The sequence below is a fragment of the Hermetia illucens genome, chromosome 2, assembly GCF_905115235.1.
Source record: "Hermetia illucens chromosome 2, iHerIll2.2.curated.20191125, whole genome shotgun sequence".
Classification (NCBI taxonomy): Eukaryota; Metazoa; Arthropoda; class Insecta; order Diptera; family Stratiomyidae; genus Hermetia; species Hermetia illucens.
In genome coordinates this window covers 9288261-9313664 of record NC_051850.1, presented here as the reverse complement: position 1 = coordinate 9313664, position 25404 = coordinate 9288261, and the positions used below count along the sequence as shown (strand labels likewise).

The 25404-nt window shown below is 46.6% G+C and overlaps 1 protein-coding gene across 2 annotated transcripts in view; it reads left to right on the top strand.

The window, feature by feature from the left end:
- Positions 1 to 19214, top strand: part of LOC119650291 (anoctamin-4) — a 49613-nt gene extending 30399 nt beyond the window's left edge. The window contains exons 3-14 of one of the 2 annotated variants that reach the window (XM_038052923.1): positions 589 to 827; positions 892 to 1168; positions 6992 to 7303; positions 7751 to 7896; positions 16408 to 16988; positions 17049 to 17266; positions 17329 to 17493; positions 17563 to 18016; positions 18078 to 18389; positions 18462 to 18546; positions 18604 to 18694; positions 18760 to 19214. In XM_038052923.1, coding sequence (XP_037908851.1) covers positions 589 to 827; positions 892 to 1168; positions 6992 to 7303; positions 7751 to 7896; positions 16408 to 16988; positions 17049 to 17266; positions 17329 to 17493; positions 17563 to 18016; positions 18078 to 18389; positions 18462 to 18546; positions 18604 to 18694; positions 18760 to 19077 — 3198 coding nt within the window. In that variant the 3' untranslated portion in view covers positions 19078 to 19214. The remainder of the gene's footprint in view (positions 1 to 588; positions 828 to 891; positions 1169 to 6991; positions 7304 to 7750; positions 7897 to 16407; positions 16989 to 17048; positions 17267 to 17328; positions 17494 to 17562; positions 18017 to 18077; positions 18390 to 18461; positions 18547 to 18603; positions 18695 to 18759) is intronic. The other variant, XM_038052922.1, reaches the window with a different exon arrangement.
- Positions 19215 to 25404: the final 6190 nt, after the last annotated feature.

Here is a 25404-nt window from a genome sequence, read left to right as displayed (position 1 = left end):
AATGGTGGCTTGATACGCTGGATGGGAATTTTAAAGCCTCGCGATTGCATCCAAATCAGGTATTTGATAGATCCAAATGACGAAACGATCACAAGGAACCGACCCGGCTTATGAACGGGACAAAGGCTAAAGAAAAGGAATAATATATCGATTTACTACTAAATCGTGTGTAAAAGAAAGAAAGACCGTCAATACCAAAGACTTTGAAGCGACAATGGTCTGCAGCCTGTCCGCCGATTTAAGAGTTAGTTGTGCTCCACTTCCTGACAAAAAAATTATCGAAACTCCTTATACCTCCCATTCTTATGTTAAAAAAAGCACCAAGTACCAGTCACCAATGCTGAAATTGTCACTCCCTCCGGTGTAAGTAGGTGACTCACGGGATGTCCCACATCTTCTACGGGGAAGAGCAAAGAAGTAACTTTTGGACCACTTCTTCAATTTGGGCAGGGCTACCAATATAGCAGGAATTATTTTTTCAGCTCGAAAATTGTCCTAATTTTTGTATAATTAACAGTCATCGCAATTTTAGCCCTCATTCCCATCTTCTGTACGTACCGAATAATTTAATGACCCCCTACTTTCCAGAACATCAACAACAGCGATCCATCTCTAGTAGTTCGACACAGTACAGATAGCATAAGAAATCTTCAAATCTACCAAAATGCGGAAACCCAAAAACTTACAATTACAACATCAGTCAACGAAGAAGACGACATCGTAGAAAGTCCTGTGGCCACCGAAGCGCCTGTAGAAAAATGGATAGCAAAGTACAATACATCTCTGATGCCAAAAAAATTCGAATATGAATATGAAGACAACAAAAGGTAAGTTTTCCCTCAATCAAGGATCAAATCCAGAAACTCAAAAATATCCTTAAATATCCTTTAGTCCAAAATTTAGCCAGGCATTTGGTCCAAAAATCGGTGCTGAAAATATTCCAGGCACTCCAATGGTTGGATTGGGTCTTGTGGATGATTCAGTGAAACGAGACAGCAAGGATTCGAATAGCTCGTTGTTTCCGGAGGATCTAGGATGGCGAAGATTGTCCGAGAAGAGTGTGTCATTTCAGGATGAAAATAGTAGTTCCAACGCAAGTAATCCTAGTAGAAATGAGAAACGATTGAGTGATGCATCTGATCGGAGAGTCAGCAAACAGGATAAGGAGGTATGTCATGAGAATTGTTCTTAGTTAACGATGTGCATGAAGAAGTTGATCCTTTCTCAAGACTAGAGAGGCTTGACGCGAAATTAAGTTTCAGATAGAGATAATTTCCTAACAGATTTTAATGCTGCTGGATTCTATGCTAGTCTAGTTGATTGCTCGTTTAAATAGAATAGCTTAGGTCCTACGAACTTTACGTTGGACATCGAAGATGTTCTAAGTCCAATAATCCTAAAGGGATACTTCTACCTTCAACGCCCCTTTTCAACGATCTTTGTTTACGCATTTCACTAAGCTCATCCGGAGCTTCTTTATACCCTTCAACAACGGGGCCGGTCCAGCTCAGAAGGACACGCCTCCTTTGTAGGATGCCGTTTTCGGATGATTTTCCAAATTTATATTTTAGCTTGGATATCGGAGTTTGAAGGTTCTCATCAGGTTTCCGCGTTTTTTGCAAATTTTCCCAAATTTTCGACTCAATTTATCAATTTATAACAATTGCATCAATATGGGGGATTTCCAGCTACAGAAACCACCTCAGCTCTACTCCTAGCTAGCTTTCTAGGCCCTTTTTATTTCTGGATACCATAATAGTGTTGATATATTTATCTTATATCAACACTATTGTGACATTTGCCGTGTCTAAGTCTACCCTGTTCGCAGCACCACGTCACCTATATATACTTTCGACAATGGATCATCACATTCTTTGAATTCTGGGGTGGAGCGATGTTATCGGTAGAGTTGCGGGAGTCATTCAATCCTCAAAAGCACAAACACTTCCTAAAGTCAACATGCCCCACAAAGAATTCACCCAGCTGATAATTTGTTTCGCTAATTAGCTTGTGCTTCCATACTACCCCACCCCAACTGATACCATGCTTCAGCGACAAACCCGACTCCTAGCCCGACAACTTAAAGGGGATCAAATCTCACCCGCCGTGCGCCCTTTCTCCCCGAAACCTCAGCTCCTTAGACAAAAGGCTTTAACCTAGACACGGAGGCGCTCTTGGGTCTGCCGCTGACGTCAAGCCTAAAGAAGTGCTTCCTTCTGTTCAGCACTTTGTAGGGACCCTCATATGGTGGCTGCAAGGGCCTCCGAGAAGTATCCACGCGAACCAAGATGTGTGTGCTTTCATCCAGATCCTTTGGCATGTTAGCTCTCGCCGAAGTATGACGAGATGGCGGGGGTGATTTAAATCTTGCCACGGTGGTATCGAATACAGGTCCCCATATACCACCTCGCGGAACTGGCGGCAACTTCTTCACGACGGGCTGTAGGTAGGCGAAGTAAAACGAAAGTCAGGATTTGCGACCACAACCACAGTCACCGTGTACCATTAGCGGCCTTCAGTGTCGTAAGCCAGCGTTCCCACATCCCATTGGTTTGCAGGTGATACACAGTCGTCCGGTGGCGTTTGAAGCCCAGGAGTTTGCCCAACTCCGACAACAGGGTAGACTCGAGCATTCCCGGTCAGTAATGACTTCAACCGGAACTCCAATGCATCCATTCACGGGAAAGGGCCCCGGTGCACGATTTTACGAAAATCTCCGCCAAAGGTATCGCTTCAGGACACCGTGTGGACCTATCGATGATTGTGAGCCAATATTTGAAGCCATGCGAATCTCGCAAAGATCAATAATGTCAATGTGGGTCGTTTGAAAATGCGTGGTAGACCCCTCGGTCTAATGAGCCTACCTCTTTCTGTACGTGCTTGGTGACTTTACACTTCTGGCAGGCGATGCACTGCCTGGCCCAGGAGTTAACATCCTTATTCATTGATGGCCAGGAATATATACTAGTGACAAACCGATTCGTTGTCCGAATGCCTGTGTGCGCGAGATCGTGTACTGCATCGAATACTTCCTTGCTAAAAGCCGCCGGAATATATGGGCCAGGTCCCTTTTCAGAGGTATCGCAGACCATTTTGGAGATTGAGCCGAATGGAGGAAACTCTCGAAATTTGTATTTGGAGTTGTCCCTGAGATTCTGAAACATTGCGTCATCCTTCTTCGCCTTGGCGATTGCTGAAAAATCGACCGTGGTAAGGATTTTAACCTCTGAATTGCGTGACAAAACATCTGGAACTACATTATCCTTGCCGAACACATCCAACATGTGTTCGGCAAGGATAATGTAGTTCCAGATGTCCAAACATATGAAGCTCAGGTGAGGCGAAGTTGGGGAGGGGACGCTTTGTCGGGCTTTTGCCTAAACGCGAAAGTGATAGGCTTGTGGTCCGTGAACACCGTGAACGGTCTGCCTTCTAGGCAGTATCGGAAGTGTTTTATTGTCATTTACGCGGCTAATAGCTCACGCATATAGGTGCTGTAGTTCTGTTGAGCTGTACTCAATTTCTTAGAAAAAAAGCTCAACAGCTACCACTCCATTCCGTTTTTGGTGAAGGGGAGCACCTACCGCGATGTCTGAAGCATCGACGAATACGACTAGGGGTACATCTGTTTGAGGAAATGACAGGAGTGTAGCGTCAGCCAGTTATCGTTTGCCTAGGTTAAAAACCTAGACGGCTTCTGTAGACCACGCGTGGGTATTTAGTTTTAGGTCCTGACAAGTAAGCATTGAGGATCGCTTGATGTTGTGCGACTATTTGCCCAGAGTCGCCAAACGGCGATAGAAGGTTAACATGCCCAAAAAAATTTTCAGATCCTTAACCGTCTTAAGATGTGAGAAGTCTATGATGGCCTGAACCTCATCTGGATCCGGTTGGATTCCCTCAAGGGAAATCAGGTGACCTAAAAACTTTACCTGCTGTTAAAGGAATTTGCACTTTTCCACGTTAAGTACAAAACCGGCTTCAAGGAGACATTGAAAAATGCATTCAGGATGTTTCAAATGTTCAGACTCTGAAGAAGAGGCGACCAAAATATCATCCAGGTACACGAAACCAAAGTTAAGGTTTCGCAGGACAGAGTGGATGAGCCTTTGCAAAGTTTGTGCCGCATTACATAGACCAAACGATACCCATGTAAACTCGAAGAGTCTGAAGAGTGTGCATATTGCCGCTTTTGGAATATCTTTTGGAGCTACAGGGATTTGATGGAATCGCCTTGGCTAAGTCCAAGGTTGTGAAAACACAGCAGGTAGCGAGATTATGCGCAAAATTGTGGATGAGTGGTATAGGATAGTGGTCTGGAATGGTCTGAGGATTCAGACGTCTCTAACGCGCACATCGTCTCTAATCGCCGTTGGACTGTGGCACCATGTGTAATGGAAAAAACCGATAGCTATTTGATGGCCTGCAAATACCCTGCTTTGAAAGTGTACCAATTCTTTCTTAGCAACAGCGACCTTCTGAGGTGGCAATGGACGCACCTTCGAGAAGATATGAGAGCCCGTAGTGTGGATGCGGTCCTGCACATCATGCTTAGCTGGCGGCGAGAGACTACTTTCGGTAGTTATGTTGCTGTATTTTTGAAGAAGCGCACGAATGCGAGATTGATAGACTGACAGTAAAGCAGGTGGCAAGTTTTTCTGAAGAGCCGAGCTACGAGATCTACAAGGGACCTATTCTGCAGATCCGCTAAGAACCCATAGCAGCCTAGAAAGTCTGAGCCTAATATGGGACTACTGATGTTGGCTACTATGAAGCACCAAGAAAACGTTCGTCGAAATTTCAGACTTACGACGCCGTAAGTGCATATGGTTGAAAAATTTGCCGCCGCTAGTTTGAGTTGATTCCGCGATACCGGGAGAACTGAGACGTCTTCGCTTGTGTCGATCAGGTAATAGCGCTTACTCAAAGAATCGAATATCGTTAAGCGGCGTACAGCTACATTTTGGGAAGCCTCCGCTGAAGCTCCCAACGAGTTTAGTTTTTTGAAGCCATGAACGAACACGGGCTGATACATTTCTTTGTTTGTCGGGAAAGATACGGTGATACCAGCAAACTGCAGAGCTCATTGAGGACCCCGACGTATGACTACAGAATCTCAGCCCCCACCTTATTGCCGCCCAACTACTTCATCTCACGCAGCAGTTGGTTCGGGGAGTGGTCGCCTAAGGTGAGCTCCGTCAGCAAGTGATTCAGCTTTGCTTACTCATTTACCGAAAGTGAGTCCTTGAGTGATTTACGTGGGTACCTGTCGTGGAGACTTAACCCTACGGTTCTTAAGACACGGATTGATTTTGTGACCACAATCAGAGCCCCGCTGTGACAAGCAACCACGGTACCAGTCTATACCAAATGCATGACTTAGCATTCATACTGATGGATGCAAGACCTACCCAAATCTCTACCGAACTAAAGAGTTGAAGCGCAACATCACGCCGAGGTCCCAAGGTCTCTTCTCGGTTAAGTATAACCAACAATTCCCATGAAACTCCCACTATGGAGCCTACCGCAAATAACCGAGCTGTACTCATATACAACGAGAGTTTACCCGAAGTATGAGAGTCCAGGGGCTATCTCGGTTCCCATGGTACCAGTATACCCCTAGTGAGGTTTCGTGATCATATTGCCACTTCAGATGAGTTCCCGTGCAGACTCGGGTCTGATCGCCCTGATTTGGCCTTTGGAGCAGTGAGTACAGCGTCTCCCGGTGCCACCACTACGGAGATTCTCCTCGGCCACTTGGTTTTGGTTCAGCCGACAGGGTTGCCGCTCCGTCTTCCTCACTGCCACCTCTGAGCACCACTCATTTACCAACAGTGGCTTGAAGAGAGTGCCCTTTAATTTCGTGTAGAAACACTCCTCCAGAACGTCGCCGACGAGTTCATTGGACTCCTCGTCCAGGTCGACTAGCGCGTGATTAAATCTTGTGGTATCAGCAGTGATGCCCGCGAGTGCGAACTGCGCCTCCAGCTGCCAGAAGCAGGCTTCCGAGTGACGTCGCCAAAAGGGTGGTACTCGTAGCGCCACTGTGACCACAGGCAGTGCGGAGGCGCCAGAGGTGTTTGCCCGATTGCTCCGCCAGTCTCGTGACTTCCACCTTGCTACCCACAGGTAAGCGAGCCAATCAAGCAGGTGAGTTTCACTCCGTTGTGAATTGCATCATTCCTGTGCGGAGCCCAGATGAATCCTCACTAATTAGCTTGTGCCCTCACACTTCAAACTTCAAACGATTTTCCAGTGCTGCAAGAATTTTTTGCCACCAGGTGACCTTATTGGGATTTTCAGGTCTACCAACATCCCAGGTGTCTCCACGTATTTTACCAACGTGTCCCTCCCTTGCCTTAAGGAGGTGACCATTCTATTTTCTGCATGGCGGTCCCCTTCCAGTGCCACAATTTAAATACTGCCCCTATTCGGTCTCTTCCTCAAATCTGGCGTTGATTCTGGCATTATTCATTTTGTGTTGATTCCGAGACCTTGCTGGTCTCCGACCTCTGGAGCAAGTTTCGACTGGCAGGAGACTTAGCTCGTGACGTCATGGACGTGGGATTCCATTTAAATGTCTCAAAATATTCTTATTCATATTCTCCTTTACAGTGGATTCTTACTCTAAGTACCTGCCATTCTCATCCAAAAAGGATACAATTCAGTAGTGAAAATTGCAAATGCTTTACAGAACCAAATGACAGGGCTGTAAATACATCGAAGGAACTAGGGATTACCCTTATTTACATAAATGAGCCCCAGAAGCCCTGACACAACGAAAAGTGCTCCAGAATCCTTTATAAATCTAAAGTATACACTCCTCTCTGCATGCAGGATTACATCTCCATTTAACAGGATCTTAGAACAAGTAACCATCCCGCCATGTTTCAATCAAAGTATCCAATTAATCCATCAACCACCTGCCAATTAACCTAATAACAATACATAACTGATGATGTTCTAATCAATAACAATATCATTTCACAAGGGACTGGATCCTGAATCCTTAATGTTTCGTGATGGTCGTCGACGTATCGATATGGTATTGGCATATGAAGAGGAGAACGAGGGTGTTATGACGGAAGCAGAGGCTCGACGTCGAGAGCATCGCCGCTGTTTCCAGGAAAATCTGGTAAAAGAAGGACTAGAATTGGAGTTGGAAGATAAATCGCAGGCATTCGATGAGAAAACATTTTTCCTGAAAATCCATATACCGTGGCGTGTTGAGACCCGATTAGCTGAAGTAATGAATTTAAAATTACCCATTAAGAGATTCATAACGATAAGCGTGAAAGCGTGGGTAAGTATAGGTTGTCATCAGTGTAGATACGTGCTTTTTACTGTAGCTCCATTTGTGGTTTTGGAGGATGGAAGCACAGAAATTGCATTATGAATAATTAGCACCGTCAGCCCTAGATAGTGGAACAAAAGATACAAAATTCACTTCAATCAAAGCCTGAAGTTCCATTTACACTCAAATGCATTGTAGAATATTATTGGGTCGGTAAATAAGTAACTTCGGATTTTTTGGGCGAAAACGTCAGATTTTGGACTCTGCAGACTTAGAACAGTTTTTTTGCCAGTACAACAACTGAACTAAAGATCAATAAAAAACTAGACAACATTTTACCATTCACTGCACTTCAACTAAAGACGAGAAATTCGCAATTACTTATTTGCCAACCCAATTAGTTCAAAATATTCACTTATAAAGGATTACTTAAGCAGCAATTTTTATACATTTCAGGATGAAGAGAAACAATCAATAACTAGATTCCAATTCTGGCACAGAATGCTGGAAAATTTTCGTACCATGATACAGTTGGATGCAACTTTCCTGGAAGAGGAGGCGTCCTTCAAAAAAGCAACAGCAGGAGGAAACCCCGAGGAACAGTAAGTATACCGAATTGAGTAGAAATTTACCAACCGCAGTTTCGTTCAGCGTCACAGATATACTCTTCAGATGCTACCTTTACGTGGTACTAAATGGAGGTCACTATGGTGACCATGAAGTCTTAGGTCAACATGCGCTTACGTTCTGCTTTGTCAGCCATCCTCGCGAATGTAAAGGGGGGGGGGGGGGGGTCCTTTAAACACTTCAGCCTTCCACGTGTCATTTAACAAAACTTCACATGTCCTTATACCAAAAGACGAACAAACGTCAGTATATACGAGCAGTATCTATAGGAAGCAAATACGCGAGCTAAAATTTGAAATTAAGACATGGGGGGAGGGGGGGCGCTGGGGAAGAATCCCCGACGAATCGAATCCTCACTCGATGCTTCTCCTGCCTCGGATGCCCATGAAGACAGCCTTTGGGGTTCCCACCCAGCCTCAGCATCCTCCACCCATTATATTGGAGGATGCACTCTGTATGAAGTGTCAAAAGTACCCGCCCCCCAGATTCTCGAACGGAACACTTCGGTGGTGCTTCACTATTTGAGGGTGGACTTTCACAGTCAATTTCACCAGATTTTTAGGTGTTTAATATAGCTTTCCCCTCTTGATCGCTTCTGGCCACTCAGGATTGTCGTTTGGTCAACGCTAATTCACATAAGACATTACAAGGGTCATCCTTCGTTTTGTTCGGAGTCAAAATTGCTGGGCTGTTGAAATTTATTAAACATAAGCAAAGCATCCACCAAATAATAAAAAATATGGTGAGAGCCGTTAGGGCTCTGTACAATAAATACCGTAAAAATGCGAAAGAATTGAAAACCAGCCCGAAAATTGCTACTTCGGTGGTAACGCACTCAATTTAGGTGACACCCAAGCGTATACTTGAAGATCTGTGGAAGAAAGAGGAGGGTTCGGAAAAAGGAGAAAAAACATCCGGCAAACCATCAGGTTCCCCAAAAACAAAGACACCCATCACCACCCTTGTGGGAGGATCCACTCCGGGGGCGATAATCATTTCTAGCCTAGCACGAGTAGAATGTCCTACGCAGACAGGTGTAAACTCACCCTGATCTTAAGGACTTAGGGGAAAATATAATCCGGATCCGTTGGAACTAAAAGGTGATATCATGCTGAAGCTGAAAATGTCCGATAAGAGCAAAACTTTGCTTGTCGAAAGTGCTGGGATATTGTGAGGACTTTTATTTAGTTTAGTAAGGAGGGGGGGGGGGGGACTGCGGCTTTAAGCACTCAGGCCTTTGTTAGACCATTGTACTATCCCCCAAAATCACCTATCAAATGGCTTCCCGCTTGTGGCGTTCACTGACTTTTGCGAATCTGAACACATTTTCCAAAGGCAGAGAGGGTGCAGATTCTTCGCGGATGAAAACCTGACCGAGGTATCTTCATCTGGGTTTGAGAAGGCCAGGCAACTGCATTTGAAATGCCAGCAGAATGCAATATCTTAGTCGAAATCACTTTTAAAGCAAAAAAGGTTCTGCCTCACCAGAGCAGTTTAATTTGCACAACGTACAGAAGGCATCCTACTAACCCTCAGAAAGGCGTATGGAGAAGCAGAGTGCTGCTGAACGCCAGGAAGGTCCGCATTGGATGGGTAATCTGGATCTCTTATGGAAGAAATTTCTTGGTGGACGTCTAACGAAGGCGTGTACAAGTGCAATTGATCGGTCTTACCGGTGCAGACTGCATGAATAAAAGAATCATATTTCCTGGGAATGTGAGAAGGATCCCAAGTATATGCTATAAAAAAGGAGGGCTTGGACAGCAGGCATACTACCGGAAGCGGCAAGTATCGTGAGTGTAGAAACCACTAACTGCGGCTGGAAGCTCAGGTTGAATCAGTCTCAATCAATGCACAGTCGCTCAAGACGTGTTCTCATAGACCACCTAAGAATCGGAGATGCAAACTCTTAGACATGAAAGGACGGAGAAAATAAGCCACTGACTTCGCGATGAACGCGCTTTGTCTTTTGGAGGCAGTTAAACTCTTATGAGCTTACGACGGTCACGTTAACTTACCCGAAAGGAGAGTGCGATTCGGTTGTGGATCTGAGTATTATTAATCCCCCATCAGCTTGCGCTATGGCCTAGAACGTAAGTGAATGCCACAACGACTGTGATCACCAGGTAAGCATCCTTGACCTGAAAAACAAGTCAAACTGTAGGCAACCAGCACGTCCATAAATGAGAAAAACGTCCGGTTGGCCTGCGAAAGCCAACATTTATAGTTTCGTGGTAGAACAAAGCCACTATATCAGGCATGCCCCCGGAGAGAGCCTTGCAACGGATCAAAAGGATCTGACTCATCGGTGCCGAAGCGTTATGTTTTCCCTAGTAGCAGCCCTAACTGCTGGTGCACTGTGAACTGTCTGTCATAGGTCCGTGTGTCATCGAGCTAGAGGAGCGGCCTAGAGAACAATGGATACGAATGACGAGGAGGTGAAGCGGCATACGAAACAAGAAAACTGTTTCTAACAACTCCACGCAGAGGCGAATATAAACCCATGGGGAAACGCCCACCAGGTTGTATTGGAGAGATTCAAAGGTCAGGCAACTCCGCAAAATACATTCCCCGACCACCTAATAAAAATTATTCGAGGGTTGTTTCTTCAGCAGGACAACATACAGTAACAGTCTCCAGCGACCTCTAGATGAGGCTGCAATATCCCGAGTAGCAACAAAAGATGTACTCCGCATTTGCAGGAGACTGAGAGGGACGGACCTAAATGGTATACCAAGCAAAGCCCTTACTGTGGTTGTTAAGTCAAGGACGGACATACTTTTGAAATTGTTTGGAGCTTGCTTGGTTGATGGGATCTTTGCTACCTAAAGCTGGTAAACCTCCTGCTGAGCCATCTTCTCACAGGTCTATCTTTCTATTGAAAAATATGGGAAAAATGCTGGAGTGGATAATGCCTGACAGATTGCATTCGGTTATAGAAAGTCTGGGAGGCTTATGTGGCCGATAATTCGACTTCCACACGGCCAGATCAACCATCGACGCCCTTAAAATAGTTGCTGGCTTAGCTGAAAGTGCGATGCACAGAAAGGTTAGGTAGCAGTATTTACTAATAATAATATAATAATCGTTGGCGCAGCAATCCATATTGGATCAGGGCCTTGAAGTGTGTTAGAGCACTTCATTCAAGACCGTACCGGAGGCAATGTAGTCAGCATTGCGCTCGCCCGAGATTATTACCCTGATTTGATTCAGGTCACAGCTGAGTCGACTGGTATCCAACATCAAATCACGATACAAATTCCACTGTCACCAGTGAGATTTGAACCGCGACCATCCATACGGCAGCCTTGTTCTCTAACCATTTCGCTATCGGGGCAAGCCTACTTGACCTGAAAAACCAAACTGTAGGCAACCAGCATGTCCATAAATGAGGAAAACGTCCGGTTGGTTGCGAAAGCCAACATTTATAGTTTCGTGGTAGAACAAAGCCACTATATCAGGCATGCCCCCGGAGAGAGCCTTGCAACGGATCAAAAGGATCTGACTCATCGGTGCCGAAGCATTATATTTTCCCTAGTAGCAGGCCTAACTGCTGGTGCACTATGAACTGTCTGTCATAGGTCCGTGTGTCAACGAGCTAGAGGAGCAGCCTAGAGAGCAATGGATACGAATGACGAGGAGGTGAAGCGGCATACGAAACAAGAAAACTGTTTCAAACAACTCCACGCAGAGGCGAATATAAACCCATGGGGGAAACGCCCACCAGGTTGTACTGGAGAGATTCAAAGGTTAGGGAACTCCACAAAATTCCCCGACCACCTAATAAAAATTATTCGGGGGTTGTTTCTTCAGCAGGACACATACAGTAACAGTCTCCAGAGACCTCAAGATGAGACTGCAATATCCCGAGTATCAACAGAAGATGTACTCCGCATTTGCAGGAGACTGGGTCCCTCCCAGTCCTAAATGGTATACCAAGCAAAGCCCTTACTGTGGTTGTTAACTCAAGGACGGGCATACTTTTGAAATTGTTTGAAGCATGCTTGATTGATGGGATCTTTGCTAAAATATAGAAACCCCAAAGGTTACTATTGGCATCTGAAGCTGGTAAACCTCCTGCTGAGCCATCTTCCCACAGATCTATGTTTCTATGGGAAAATATGGGGAAAATGCTGGAGTGGATAATGCATGACAGATTGCTCGCGGTTATAGAAAGTCTGGGAGGCTTACCAGGCCGATAATTCGACTTCCGCACGGCCAGATCAACCATCGACGCCGTTAAAATGGTGGCTGGCTTAGCTGAAAGTGCGATGCACAGAAAGGTTAGGTAATAAGTATTACCCAGTATTTACACTTCAAAAAGGTATTCATGACGACCGATTGGAACCTTATAAAAAGTTCTTTTCCGACAGTTGGTGTACCCAGGTTGTTGCGTTTTTTGACAGTTATCTAATAGGAAGGCTGCGAAAGCACGACAACCGGCAATGAAGCCAGGGAGTACATTGTCTCCGCGGATGTTCCACAAGGCTCTGTGCTGGGACCACTATTTTGAAACAGCATATATAACGATGTCCTCAACGTTATAATTGCTAGCGAGGCCAGACAGATGAGGCATTGTATTCATCCGAAGCAATCATTGCTATGATATAAGGATGTAGCTGAAAGGGGCAGGTCATATACTCGCGGTATTCAAAATAGAGCCGGTGCTCACTACGAAACGCCGTAAAAAAACGACTGTTCGTATCAGAATGGTGAACCACTTCATCACTTTAAAACCAACAATCAAATACCTTTGTGGTGGCACATCGGACGCAGGAACCACCTTCTGCATTGCTGGCGGTGAGAACATTCTCCGCCAAAGACAATATAGTAAAAGTGCCACTCCTTCAAGCAGAATATACAAAGTAACTGCATTAATGTGTCCAATGTCAGCAGGGCCCTTGCAAGGATGATACGAAATGTTAAGGGGGCGCAATACACTCGTATACTGCTTGTAGCTAGAGTGATGAGCTCTATACTGCTCCACGCAATGGCAGTGTTGGCAACAGCACTGCCTACCACATATAATGCTCTAAAGGTGAATGGTGAAGGCTTAGAGGAGAACCGCCGACTTTAGAACCTTCTCAAACACAGCGGCCTACGCGGTAACCGAAATGATGCCGATCGAGATTTCGGACGACGAGATGACGCGCATAAGTTCCGTTCTTCCCCTAATCGGTACGTGAAAAATGCCGACAGGAAGGAATTGTTTAACATCTGGAGTGACTACCTAACTGTCTAATATTCCGGAGTACCTGTAGCATATCTTCTTCCACTAACTCTTCTTCAATGGACTCACATAAAAAAGGCAGAGTCTTGGGGAGACATTGGGTAGAAAAATAGCACCTGAAAGTCCAACTGGACAAATGCTTCCATGCCAGAAGAACTGGAATGCAGTTAACCACCTGCTAGGGTGGAATCAATGCAGGCAAAGAGAGGCAGAGGAGGCGAATGCAATTGATGGCCAAATAGACAAGTTAGAGTCATATCCAGCCCACGAAGTAATACTTAGTGTCCGCTAGAGAGAGATCATGATTTAGGGGATGGTTTTAGTTGGTAAAAATTCTACATGACGTACTTCCACCTACCGAAAAAAATACAGGCAAACAGGCAGACGGGCAGACAGACTGGCAATAAACCGATTTTAACACCGACAAAACCTTGTAAGGATAGAGCCTTTCTGGTCTAGAAGCCCAAAATATGCCTTAGCTTGAGATATATTGACGTATTCTGGAAGACCGGAGGACTTGACTACATTCTGTATACCCAAGAGTGCTTCCGCTACGACTCCGCGGACCATTCTCGAACCGTCGGTAAAGAACAGGTAGTCCTCCCGTAGCACATTGCCGATCTTCCACTCCGCTTTTTTTTGGGGGAGGGGGGTGTCGTCGTCGGACTACCAACTAAACACGTCCTCATGGGCAGAGAGCTAGCCTGGAACCGTTTGTCACATTACTTCGGGCTAGTCCCCGAACTCTCCCGCCTTGCGGAGCCTTCAAATCAGGGAATTCCTTTCACCACCAGGAGAGACGTGGAGGAAGGGAACTGCCAGTTCAAGGAACCCCCTGCCATCCAGCTTCTCCACCGGTCGAGCTCTATCTTCTTAGCGACGGGAAGAATCCGAAAGTAATGGGCAACACGGCTCCACCTTTCAGCACTCTTCAGCATTTCCTCGGCAATGTTGTCTGGAGAAAGACCCTTCTCTTTAAATAGAGCTGCTGACGAATCCCATCCCACCTTCCACAAGAAAAAAAAGTGTCATGGGCATCGTCCACAACTCCATGCAAAACAGACCATCCGGAGATCGTGCCTTTACAAACTTGTGCTGGTGGGCTGGAAGAATATCGGGTCCTGGCGTCTTCTTTCTTTTCATAGGGACGATTGCCCGTTCCAACTCTTTTATAGAGAAAATTGGACAGTCCTCGGCACTCTCCACGCCGACGTGATCATCCTATAAGGGGTGCGCAGGGAACAGTACCCGTGCAATGCGGTCCATCTGTTCGGCCTTAAGTGAACTAGGTTTCCGCAAAACCCCCATTTTTCGGGTTACCACTTTATAACCGAGCCCCCACGGGTCTCCATTCACGTCGTCGATCAGCTCCTGCCATCAGCGAGCTTTGCTCTTGTTTATTGCACTGCGGAGTCGCCTTTTGGCTGATTTGTTCTCCGTCATTATGGTATATGCCTCCTTCCGGTCGCTTAGACGTTATGTTAAATGGCGGAGCCTGTGACACTCCTTCCGGAACTCTGCAATTTTCAACGTACACCAATACATAGAAGGTTTGAAACGTCTCAATGCCCTCCTGAGCCTCCTTCGAAGGCAATGTATTGATGGTCGCTTGCTGAGAAGTCTTCCAGAACTCCCCACCTGTCCACCAGCGACACCAGTGATTAGGTTATGTCTGGAATGCTTCCCTCGCAGCTTGGGAACTTTGGGGTGGATCCGGTGTTTAGATCTACCAATCCTGTTCCTGTATGCCCCATTCAAGTGCCTTGGCACTGAAGTCACCCCCAACCACAATCCGCCCATTTGTCATAAGATAGCGTCTTCTAAAGCATCAAGCATCAAGCGTCGAAAGTCCGGCATGGTCTCATTCGGCGTAAGATAGACACTGCAAAACGTTATCCCTAAACATCTTACAAAGTTGTCCCCTCGGCCTTAGGTAAGAACCCTAAAGAAAGTCCCGCCGCGAACCCATACGGAAGCGGTACCTGATAAGTCAGGGTGCTATGAAACTGAGTCCTTGTTTCAATACCACTCGCTGATGAGTACTAAATCAGTTTGGACTCCACAGCGAACTGCGCTAGCAACTCGTGAGCGGTTGCACTCCAGTGCATATCGATTTGTAGGATGCGGATCATTTTGCCCACAGTGTGCGCGACATTCTCATCAGATGCGCTACAGTCCCTGCATAGCACGCAGCTTTCCTTTTCACTGCAGGTGTTCGCTTTATAGCCTGACAGACCGTATTTACGGCCCTTTTGTCAGGTCGCCGACAGGTTGCAAATGTGTGCCCATAATTCAAACATCTCTAACAACTGGTTGGGGCGGTCCGGATTCTTATCCTACACACTACCCAACCAATTCCGATTTTCTCGCTGTGTAGAAGTTTCCTCGCGTATTGCTCAGCAACTTCCAGCATAGCGAGTTTTTAGCCTGGGGAGTTCGCACAGGTGATACCAATCCAGACATTGGTTACCCCCGGACATTCACGTTTGATGGCCTCTTGAACCTCATTCTTTTCTGTAAGGCAGCCAAGGTCTCGGATTTCTAGAGGGGGGTTTCATGAGTACCAGCCTAGAAACCAAAGCTTTCTCTCCCAGAAGACCCTTGACTGCTTCACAGAACGTATAGGACTCCACCACCCTTCGTTTAACGAACTTCAGACCCCTTTCCCCCTATCTTCGGATTCGATCTTGTAATGGATTTCACTGAGAACTCCCGCAAAAGACTTGGCTTCCGCCGTATGACAGTATAGTCAGGGTAAAACTGTACACGGCCGTGAGAGAATTCGGTATGCCGGCAAAATTAACAAGACTGACTAGGCTGACCTTGATCACTTGCGAGACCATTCAACATCAACAAGGGTCTAAGACAAAGAGATGCCGTATCATGCGATAAGGGGAGAGGGCAATATCTATGGTAGAAAAAGAAGATGAGGCAGACCCTGCCTGAGATGGAGGGATAGCGTAGGTTCGCGACGCCAGACAGCTTTTAGGGATGTCGAATTGGTGGACCTCAGCGTAAAACCGGAGTGTCTGGTGTTCCTTATAAAGGCAGGCCTAAACTGGATACCAATTGTTGCGTTGATAATGATGCAAGTTTGTTTACTGCAAAAGTACCTTCTGTTAACCTTACAGAATTCAATCACTGGAAGTCATCAACTCCAATATACGCTAGATTTTTTCTTTCTGAAATAGATACCTAAAACGAAAACCAAGACTATATACTTTGATAGAAATAAACTATTCTCCTTCCATTCCAGATTCATCGTAAAGGATCGCTGTACGGCCTACACCAGTGCTCAACGCTCTCTCATGGTCATGCAGATCCTACTTCGCACAAAATTCGACGAGACCGAACGTTCAGGGATACGTCGTTTGCTCAACGATGGCACCTACTCAGCCTGCTTCCCTTTGCACGAAGGACGTTACGACAAAGCCCATTCAAGCGGAGCCATATTCGACAGACGTATCCTTTACCTAAACTGGGCTCGTCCATCACAATGGTACAAAAAACAACCCCTTTGTTTGGTACGAAAATACTTCGGCGATAAGATTGCTCTCTACTTTTGCTGGTTGGGATTCTACACAGAAATGTTGGTCTATCCAGCGATAGTAGGAACTCTGTGTTTCCTATATGGACTGGCATCAATCGACTCCGCGGATAATACACCTAGCAAGGAGATATGTGCTGAGAATGGTGTAGGGAACTTAACACTATGCCCGCTATGTGACAAGGCGTGCAGCTACCAAAGACTGTATGATTCTTGCCTTTTTGCAAGACTAACTTACCTGTTTGACAATCCTTCGACTGTATTTTTTGCTATTTTTATGTCATTTTGGGGTAAGTTTGACATTCCTTTCTAAAGGACGAACTGGCTCAATATTGGCTTAACCTTTCCAGCTACAACATTCCTAGAATTATGGAAACGTAAGCAGTCAGTCATTGCTTGGGAATGGGATCTGCAGAATATTGAAGCTGATGAGGAAAATCGACCTGAGTTTGAAACGGCCGTGAAGACATTCCGAATGAATCCTGTTACTCGAGAGAAGGAACCTTACATGTCAACTATGAGTCGGGCCGTTCGGTTTGTTATAACAGGGAGTGCGGTCCTATTTATGGTAAGTCCACATGGGAATTAGAGTGAGAACGGTCAAAAGGTAATGTCCTGATACCATTCCAGATCGCGATAGTCCTAACCGCTGTCCTGGGTACCATCATATATCGGATTTCTCTGGTGTCAGTCATCTACGGCGGTGGTGGTTTCTTCGTGAAAAAGCATGCCAAATTGTTTACAACTATAACTGCTGCACTTATTAACTTGGTGGTTATCATGATACTAACGAGAGTGAGTAGAACTTCCCCTCCTCTTCTTCAAAAAAGATCTCAAGGATAATCTGTCTCCCCTCCTCAACAGATCTACCACAAACTTGCCATTCATCTGACAAACCTGGAAATTCCACGAACCCAAACTGAATACGAAGACTCCTACACGTTTAAGATATTCTTCTTCGAATTTATGAACTTTTACAGTTCCCTCATTTATATAGCATTTTTCAAGGGTCGTTTTTTCGACTATCCTGGCGATGATGTGGCTCGGAACAATGAGTTCTTTCGGTTAAAGAATGATATATGCGACCCGGCAGGATGTCTGAGTGAACTTTGCATACAACTTTCCATAATAATGATCGGAAAGCAAGTTTGGAACAATTTCATGGAGTATCTGTTCCCGAAGTTCTGGAATTGGTGGAGACAGCGGAAACATAAACAGGCGACAAAGGACGAGACTCATTTACATATGACCTGGGAACAGGACTATCATATGCAAGATCCAGGAAGATTGGCGTTGTTTGATGAGTATTTGGAGATGAGTAAGTTCCTAGGATACGTGGTAATTGCATTTTCACTCTGGAACGCCTTTGTTTTCATTAGTCCTTCAGTATGGTTTCGTCACATTGTTTGTCGCTGCATTCCCATTGGCTCCACTATTCGCGTTGCTCAATAATGTTGCTGAGATTCGATTGGATGCTTACAAAATGGTAACACAAGCTCGGCGTCCCTTGGCTGAAAGGGTGGAAGACATTGGAGCCTGGTATGGAATTTTAAGGATAATAACGTATACCGCGGTTGTGTCAAACGCTTTTGTGATCGCATACACAAGCGATTTTATCCCGAGGATGGTCTATAAATATGTCTATTCCCCAACAAACTCCTTATCTGGATACATTGAGCATTCACTTTCAGGTAAGTGAAGTGATGTGAAGTGATCTAGGTTTCTGGGACTACATTTTTTTATTCTGATGTCCTTATTTATAGTTTTCAACACTTCGGATTACAAAGAAGAGTGGGGTGCTACCAGTACAGAGCATGATCCGGATATGTGCATGTATCGAGGTTACAGGTGATATCATCCACTATAATACCACCCATTTTTTCAATATCAAACTTTTCTCCACAGAAATGGTCCAACTGACAATGATCCTTATGGACTCAGCCCGCATTACTGGCATGTATTCGCTGCCCGTCTGGCTTTCGTAGTTATTTTTGAGGTAAAAAATTATCACAATCCCTTAGTAAACCTAACCTTATGTGATATCCTTACACTCCTTTCCAGCATCTTGTATTCGTAATAACCGGGATCATGCAATTTGTCATCCCCGACATTCCAGCTGAAGTGAAAACCCAAATTCAAAGGGAGCAACTCCTTGCCAAAGAAGCAAAATATCAACATGGCTTGAAGAAATCTCATCAGGAAGAATATCAGGACTTGCTACAGGTCCTTAACGATCAGCCCAATTCTAGCAGACAAGGCAATCGTGGCAATTGGGCACGACGGTTAAGCCGAATCAGTGATTCAGCACCGGATGCTCATGTGGAACTCACAAATCGACCGAGAAGATCGATAGAGTCTACCGTCTGGGAGGTGACCTAGGAAAAGAATGTTTTGCCAGGGGTTTAGGTGAAGGAGAAAGTGAGAGAATATGGAACAAAATAACAAACGAAAATTAACACCAAAAAGACTAATTAACTTTATGATATCTAATAAATGTGGTTCAATTTTTTAAGATATTAGTTGGTCTCTTTACTATAGATGTAGCCCCTAAACTAACATATTTGGTTAGAATCAACCTCTGGGAGAACTACAGTATGTCAGCACTCTTATTTAAAGGTTCATGAGTCTTGGCATTTTTTGGAGGGAAGTGAGCCTGACAGGGGAGACAATACTCCTTGCAAAGCTTGAAGTACATTCAGATAAGCTAAAAGGAAGGGATGTTGTCCCTCAAGTCCGAATAGGGCCTGCGTAAACGTCTCAAGGTCCCTGGGGTTGTTGACCGTCCCTGAGCAGACACAATATTCTGATGTCCAGAACAGGGTCCGCGGGCAGGCGCAGATTCTCCCCATACACCATCTCCGCGGAGCTGGTGGTGAATTCCTCTCGTTGGGCTATACGGAGGCCAAGGAAGACGAAACGCAACGCGACTAAGATGGATCGTTGCTAGCCATTAAGGCGGCCTTCAGCGTCCGATGACAACATTCCAGCATTCCATTGGACTGTGGATTGTATGCAGAAGTCCTATGCTTTTTGAAGCCAAGAAGCTTTCCTAACTCCGCGAAAAGAGAAGTTTCGGATTGCATTCCCTGGCTCGTGATAATTACGGCTGGAGCACCAAAGAGCGGAATCCACTCTCGACAGAGGGCCTCAGTCCATGATTTTTTAGAAATATTAGACAGAACGGCGTAAACCTATCGATGATTGTGAGACAAAACTTGAAATCGTGCGAGTCTCGCAAAGGGCCGATGATGTTGAGGTGGATGGTGTGGAAGCGCTTGCTTGACCTAGGGAATACACCTACTTCGTTTCGTACATGCTTGTTGACCTGGCACCTCTGGCACGCGATGCACTGCCTGGCCCAAGAGTTTACGTCCTTGCTCATGGACGGCAAGAAGCATCTTTTGGTGACTCACCGGTTCATCGTCCTGATGACTGAGTGCGCAAAATCGTGGACTGCGTGAAATATTTCCCTGCAAAAATCGGACGGAATGAATGACCTGGGCTCTTGTCTGAGGTCCTGCAAAGTAAATAATTACGACCACCACCTCGTTCGAACGGGGAGGCGGCCCAGATTCAGGAAATGCAAGAATTTTCAAGCTACGATGCCGGGGACGCGAGATATTGCGAAGAATCTGTGGTCATAGCGGCTGGCCAAAATGGGGAAAAATTGAAAATTTCCACGAACCCGGGTCGTGAAAATTCTCAAACATGCAAAATCGTCGGATTACGACCGGCAATACTTCGTCCGAACGGGGAGGCGGCCCAGATTCAGGAAATGCAGGAATTTTCAAGCTGACCAAAATGGGGGAAACTTGGAAATTTCCACGAACCCCGGATCGATCAGAGAGGCTGGCCAAAATGGGGGAAAATTGAAGATTTCCACGTACCCCGGGTCGTCAAAATTCTCAAAAATGCAAAATCGTCGGATTACGACCGACAATACCTCGTTCGAACGGGGAGGCGGCCCAGATTCGGGAAATGCAAGAGCTTTCAAGCTCCGATGCCGGAGACACGAGCTATCGCGAAAAACACGAGATCAGAGAGGCTGGCCAAAATGGGGGAAAATTGAAAATTTACACGAACCCCGGGTCGATCAGAGAGGCTGGCCAAAATGGGGGAAAATTGAAAATTTCCACGACCCCCGGTTCGTAAAAATTCGCAAAAATGCAAAATCGGCGGATTTCTGTGGACGATACCTCGTTCGAACGGGGACGCGGCCCAGATTCAGGAAATGCAAGAATTTCCACTCTGCGATGCCGGGAACGCGAGATATCGAGGAAAATCGACGCTCAGAAGGCCTGGCCGAAATCGAAGAAAATTGAAAATTTACACGACCCCCGGGTCGTAAAAATTCGCAAAAATGCAAAATCGGCGGATTTCTGTGGGCGATACCTCGTTCGAACGGGGACGCGGCCCAGATTCAGGAAATGCAAGAATTTCCACTCTGCGATGCCGGAAACGCGAGATATCGAGGAAAATCGACGCTCAGAAGGCCTGGCCGAAATCGAAGAAAATTGAAAATTTCCACGACCCCCGGGTCGTAAAAATTCGCAAAAATGCAAAATCGGCGGATTTCTGTGGGCGATACCTCGTTCGAACGGGGACGCGGCCCAGATTCAGCAAATGCAAGAATTTCCACTCTGCGATGCCGGGAACGCGAGATATCGAGGAAAATCGACGCTCAGAAGGCCTGGCCGAAATCGAAGAAAATTGAAAATTTACACGACCCCCGGGTCGTAAAAATTCGCAAAAATGCAAAATCGGCGGATTTCTGTGGGCGATACCTCGTTCCAACGGGGACCCGGCCCAGATTCAGGAAATGCAAGAATTTCCACTCTGCGATGCCGGGAACGCGAGATATCGAGGAAAATCGACGCTCAGAAGGCCTGGCCGAAATCGAAGAAAATTGAAAATTTCCACGACCCCCGGGTCGTAAAAATTCGCAAAAATGCAAAATCGACGGATTTCTGTGGGCGATACCTCGTTCCAACGGGGACGCGGCCCAGATTCAGGAAATGCAAGAATTTCCACTCTGCGATGCCGGGAACGCGAGATATCGAGGAAAATCGACGCTCAGAAGGCCTGGCCGAAATCGAAGAAAATTTCCACGATCCCCGGGTCGTAAAAATTCGCAAAAATGCAAAATCGGCGGATTTCTGTGGGCGATACCTCGTTCCAACGGGGACGCGGCCCAGATTCAGGAAATGCAAGAATTTCCACTCTGCGATGCCGGGAACGCGAGATATCGAGGAAAATCGACGCTCAGAAGGCCTGGCCGAAATCGAAGAAAATTGAAAATTTCCACGACCCCCGGGTCGTAAAAATTCGCAAAAATGCAAAATCGTCGGATTACGACCGGCGATAGCTCGTTCGAACGGGGACGCGGCCCAGATTCAGGAAATGCAAGAATTTCCACTCTGCGATGCCGGGAACGCGAGATATCGAGGAAAATCGACGCTCAGAAGGCCTGGCCGAAATCGAAGAAAATTGAAAATTTCCACGACCCCCGGGTCGTAAAAATTCGCAAAAATGCAAAATCGGCGGATTTCTGTGGGCGATACCTCGTTCCAACGGGGACGCGGCCCAGATTCAGGAAATGCAAGAATTTCCACTCTGCGATGCCGGGAACGCGAGATATCGAGGAAAGTCGACGCTCAGAAGGCCTGGCCGAAATCGAAGAAAATTGAAAATTTCCACGACCCCCGGGTCGTAGAAATTCGCAAAAATGCAAAATCGGCGGATTTCTGTGGGCGATACCTCGTTCCAACGGGGACGCGGCCCAGATTCAGGAAATGCAAGAATTTCCACTCTGCGATGCCGGGAACGCGAGATATCGAGGAAAATCGACGCTCAGAAGGCCTGGCCGAAATCGAAGAAAATTTCCACGATCCCCGGGTCGTAAAAATTCGCAAAAATGCAAAATCGGCGGATTTCTGTGGGCGATACCTCGTTCCAACGGGGACGCGGCCCAGATTCAGGAAATGCAAGAATTTCCACTCTGCGATGCCGGGAACGCGAGATATCGAGGAAAATCGACGCTCAGAAGGCCTGGCCGAAATCGAAGAAAATTGAAAATTTCCACGACCCCCGGGTCGTAAAAATTCGCAAAAATGCAAAATCGGCGGATTTCTGTGGGCGATACCTCGTTCCAACGGGGACGCGGCCCAGATTCAGGAAATGCAAGAATTTCCACTCTGCGATGCCGGGAACGCGAGATATCGAGGAAAGTCGACGCTCAGAAGGCCTGGCCGAAATCGAAGAAAATTGAAAATTTCCACGACCCCCGGGTCGTAAAAATTCGCAAAAATGCAAAATCGGCGGATTTCTGTGGGCGATACCTCGTTCCAACGGGGACGCGGCCCAGATTCAGGAAATGCAAGAATTTCCACTCTGCGATGCCGGGAACGCGAGATATCGAGGAAAATCGACGCTCAGAAGGCCTGGCCGAAATCGAAGAAAATTGAAAATTTCCACGACCCCCGGGTCGTAAAAATTCGCAAAAATGCAAAATCGGCGGATTTCTGTGGGCGATACCTCGTTCCAACGGGGACGCGGCCCAGATTCAGGAAATGCAAGAATTTCCACTCTGCGATGCCGGGAACGCGAGATATCGAGGAAAATCGACGCTCAGAAGGCCTGGCCGAAATCGAAGAAAATTGAAAATTTCCACGACCCCCGGGTCGTAAAAATTCGCAAAAATGCAAAATCGGCGGATTTCTGTGGGCGATACCTCGTTCCAACGGGGACGCGGCCCAGATTCAGGAAATGCAAGAATTTCCACTCTGCGATGCCGGGAACGCGAGATATCGAGGAAAGTCGACGCTCAGAAGGCCTGGCCGAAATCGAAGAAAATTGAAAATTTCCACGACCCCCGGGTCGTAAAAATTCGCAAAAATGCAAAATCGGCGGATTTCTGTGGGCGATACCTCGTTCCAACGGGGACGCGGCCCAGATTCAGGAAATGCAAGAATTTCCACTCTGCGATGCCGGGAACGCGAGATATCGAGGAAAGTCGACGCTCAGAAGGCCTGGCCGAAATCGAAGAAAATTTCCACGATCCCCGGGTCGTAAAAATTCGCAAAAATGCAAAATCGGCGGATTTCTGTGGGCGATACCTCGTTCCAACGGGGACGCGGCCCAGATTCAGGAAATGCAAGAATTTCCACTCTGCGATGCCGGGAACGCGAGATATCGAGGAAAATCGACGCTCAGAAGGCCTGGCCGAAATCGAAGAAAATTGAAAATTTCCACGACCCCCGGGTCGTAAAAATTCGCAAAAATGCAAAATCGGCGGATTTCTGTGGGCGATACCTCGTTCCAACGGGGACGCGGCCCAGATTCAGGAAATGCAAGAATTTCCACTCTGCGATGCCGGGAACGCGAGATATCGAGGAAAATCGACGCTCAGAAGGCCTGGCCGAAATCGAAGAAAATTGAAAATTTCCACGACCCCCTGGTCGTAAAAATTCGCAAAAATGCAAAATCGACGGATTTCTGTGGGCGATACCTCGTTCCAACGGGGACGCGGCCCAGATTCAGGAAATGCAAGAATTTCCACTCTGCGATGCCGGGAACGCGAGATATCGAGGAAAGTCGACGCTCAGACGGCCTGGCCGAAATCGAAGAAAATTGAAAATTTCCACGACCCCCGGGTCGTAAAAATTCGCAAAAATGCAAAATCGGCGGATTTCTGTGGGCGATACCTCGTTCGGACGGGGACGCGGCCCAGATTCAGGAAATGCAAGAATTTCCACTCTGCGATGCCGGGAACGCGAGATATCGAGGAAAATCGACGCTCAGAAGGCCTGGCCGAAATCGAAGAAAATTGAAAATTTCCACGACCCCCGGGTCGTAAAAATTCGCAAAAATGCAAAATCGGCGGATTTCTGTGGGCGATACCTCGTTCCAACGGGGACGCGGCCCAGATTCAGGAAATGCAAGAATTTCCACTCTGCGATGCCGGGAACGCGAGATATCGAGGAAAATCGACGCTCAGAAGGCCTGGCCGAAATCGAAGAAAATTTCCACGATCCCCGGGTCGTAAAAATTCGCAAAAATGCAAAATCGGCGGATTTCTGTGGGCGATACCTCGTTCCAACGGGGACGCGGCCCAGATTCAGGAAATGCAAGAATTTCCACTCTGCGATGCCGGGAACGCGAGATATCGAGGAAAATCGACGCTCAGAAGGCCTGGCCGAAATCGAAGAAAATTGAAAATTTCCACGACCCCCTGGTCGTAAAAATTCGCAAAAATGCAAAATCGGCGGATTTCTGTGGGCGATACCTCGTTCCAACGGGGACGCGGCCCAGATTCAGGAAATGCAAGAATTTCCACTCTGCGATGCCGGGAACGCGAGATATCGAGGAAAGTCGACGCTCAGAAGGCCTGGCCGAAATCGAAGAAAATTGAAAATTTCCACGACCCCCGGGTCGTAAAAATTCGCAAAAATGCAAAATCGGCGGATTTCTGTGGGCGATACCTCGTTCGGACGGGGACGCGGCCCAGATTCAGGAAATGCAAGAATTTCCACTCTGCGATGCCGGGAACGCGAGATATCGAGGAAAATCGACGCTCAGAAGGCCTGGCCGAAATCGAAGAAAATTGAAAATTTCCACGACCCCCGGGTCGTAAAAATTCGCAAAAATGCAAAATCGGCGGATTTCTGTGGGCGATACCTCGTTCCAACGGGGACGCGGCCCAGATTC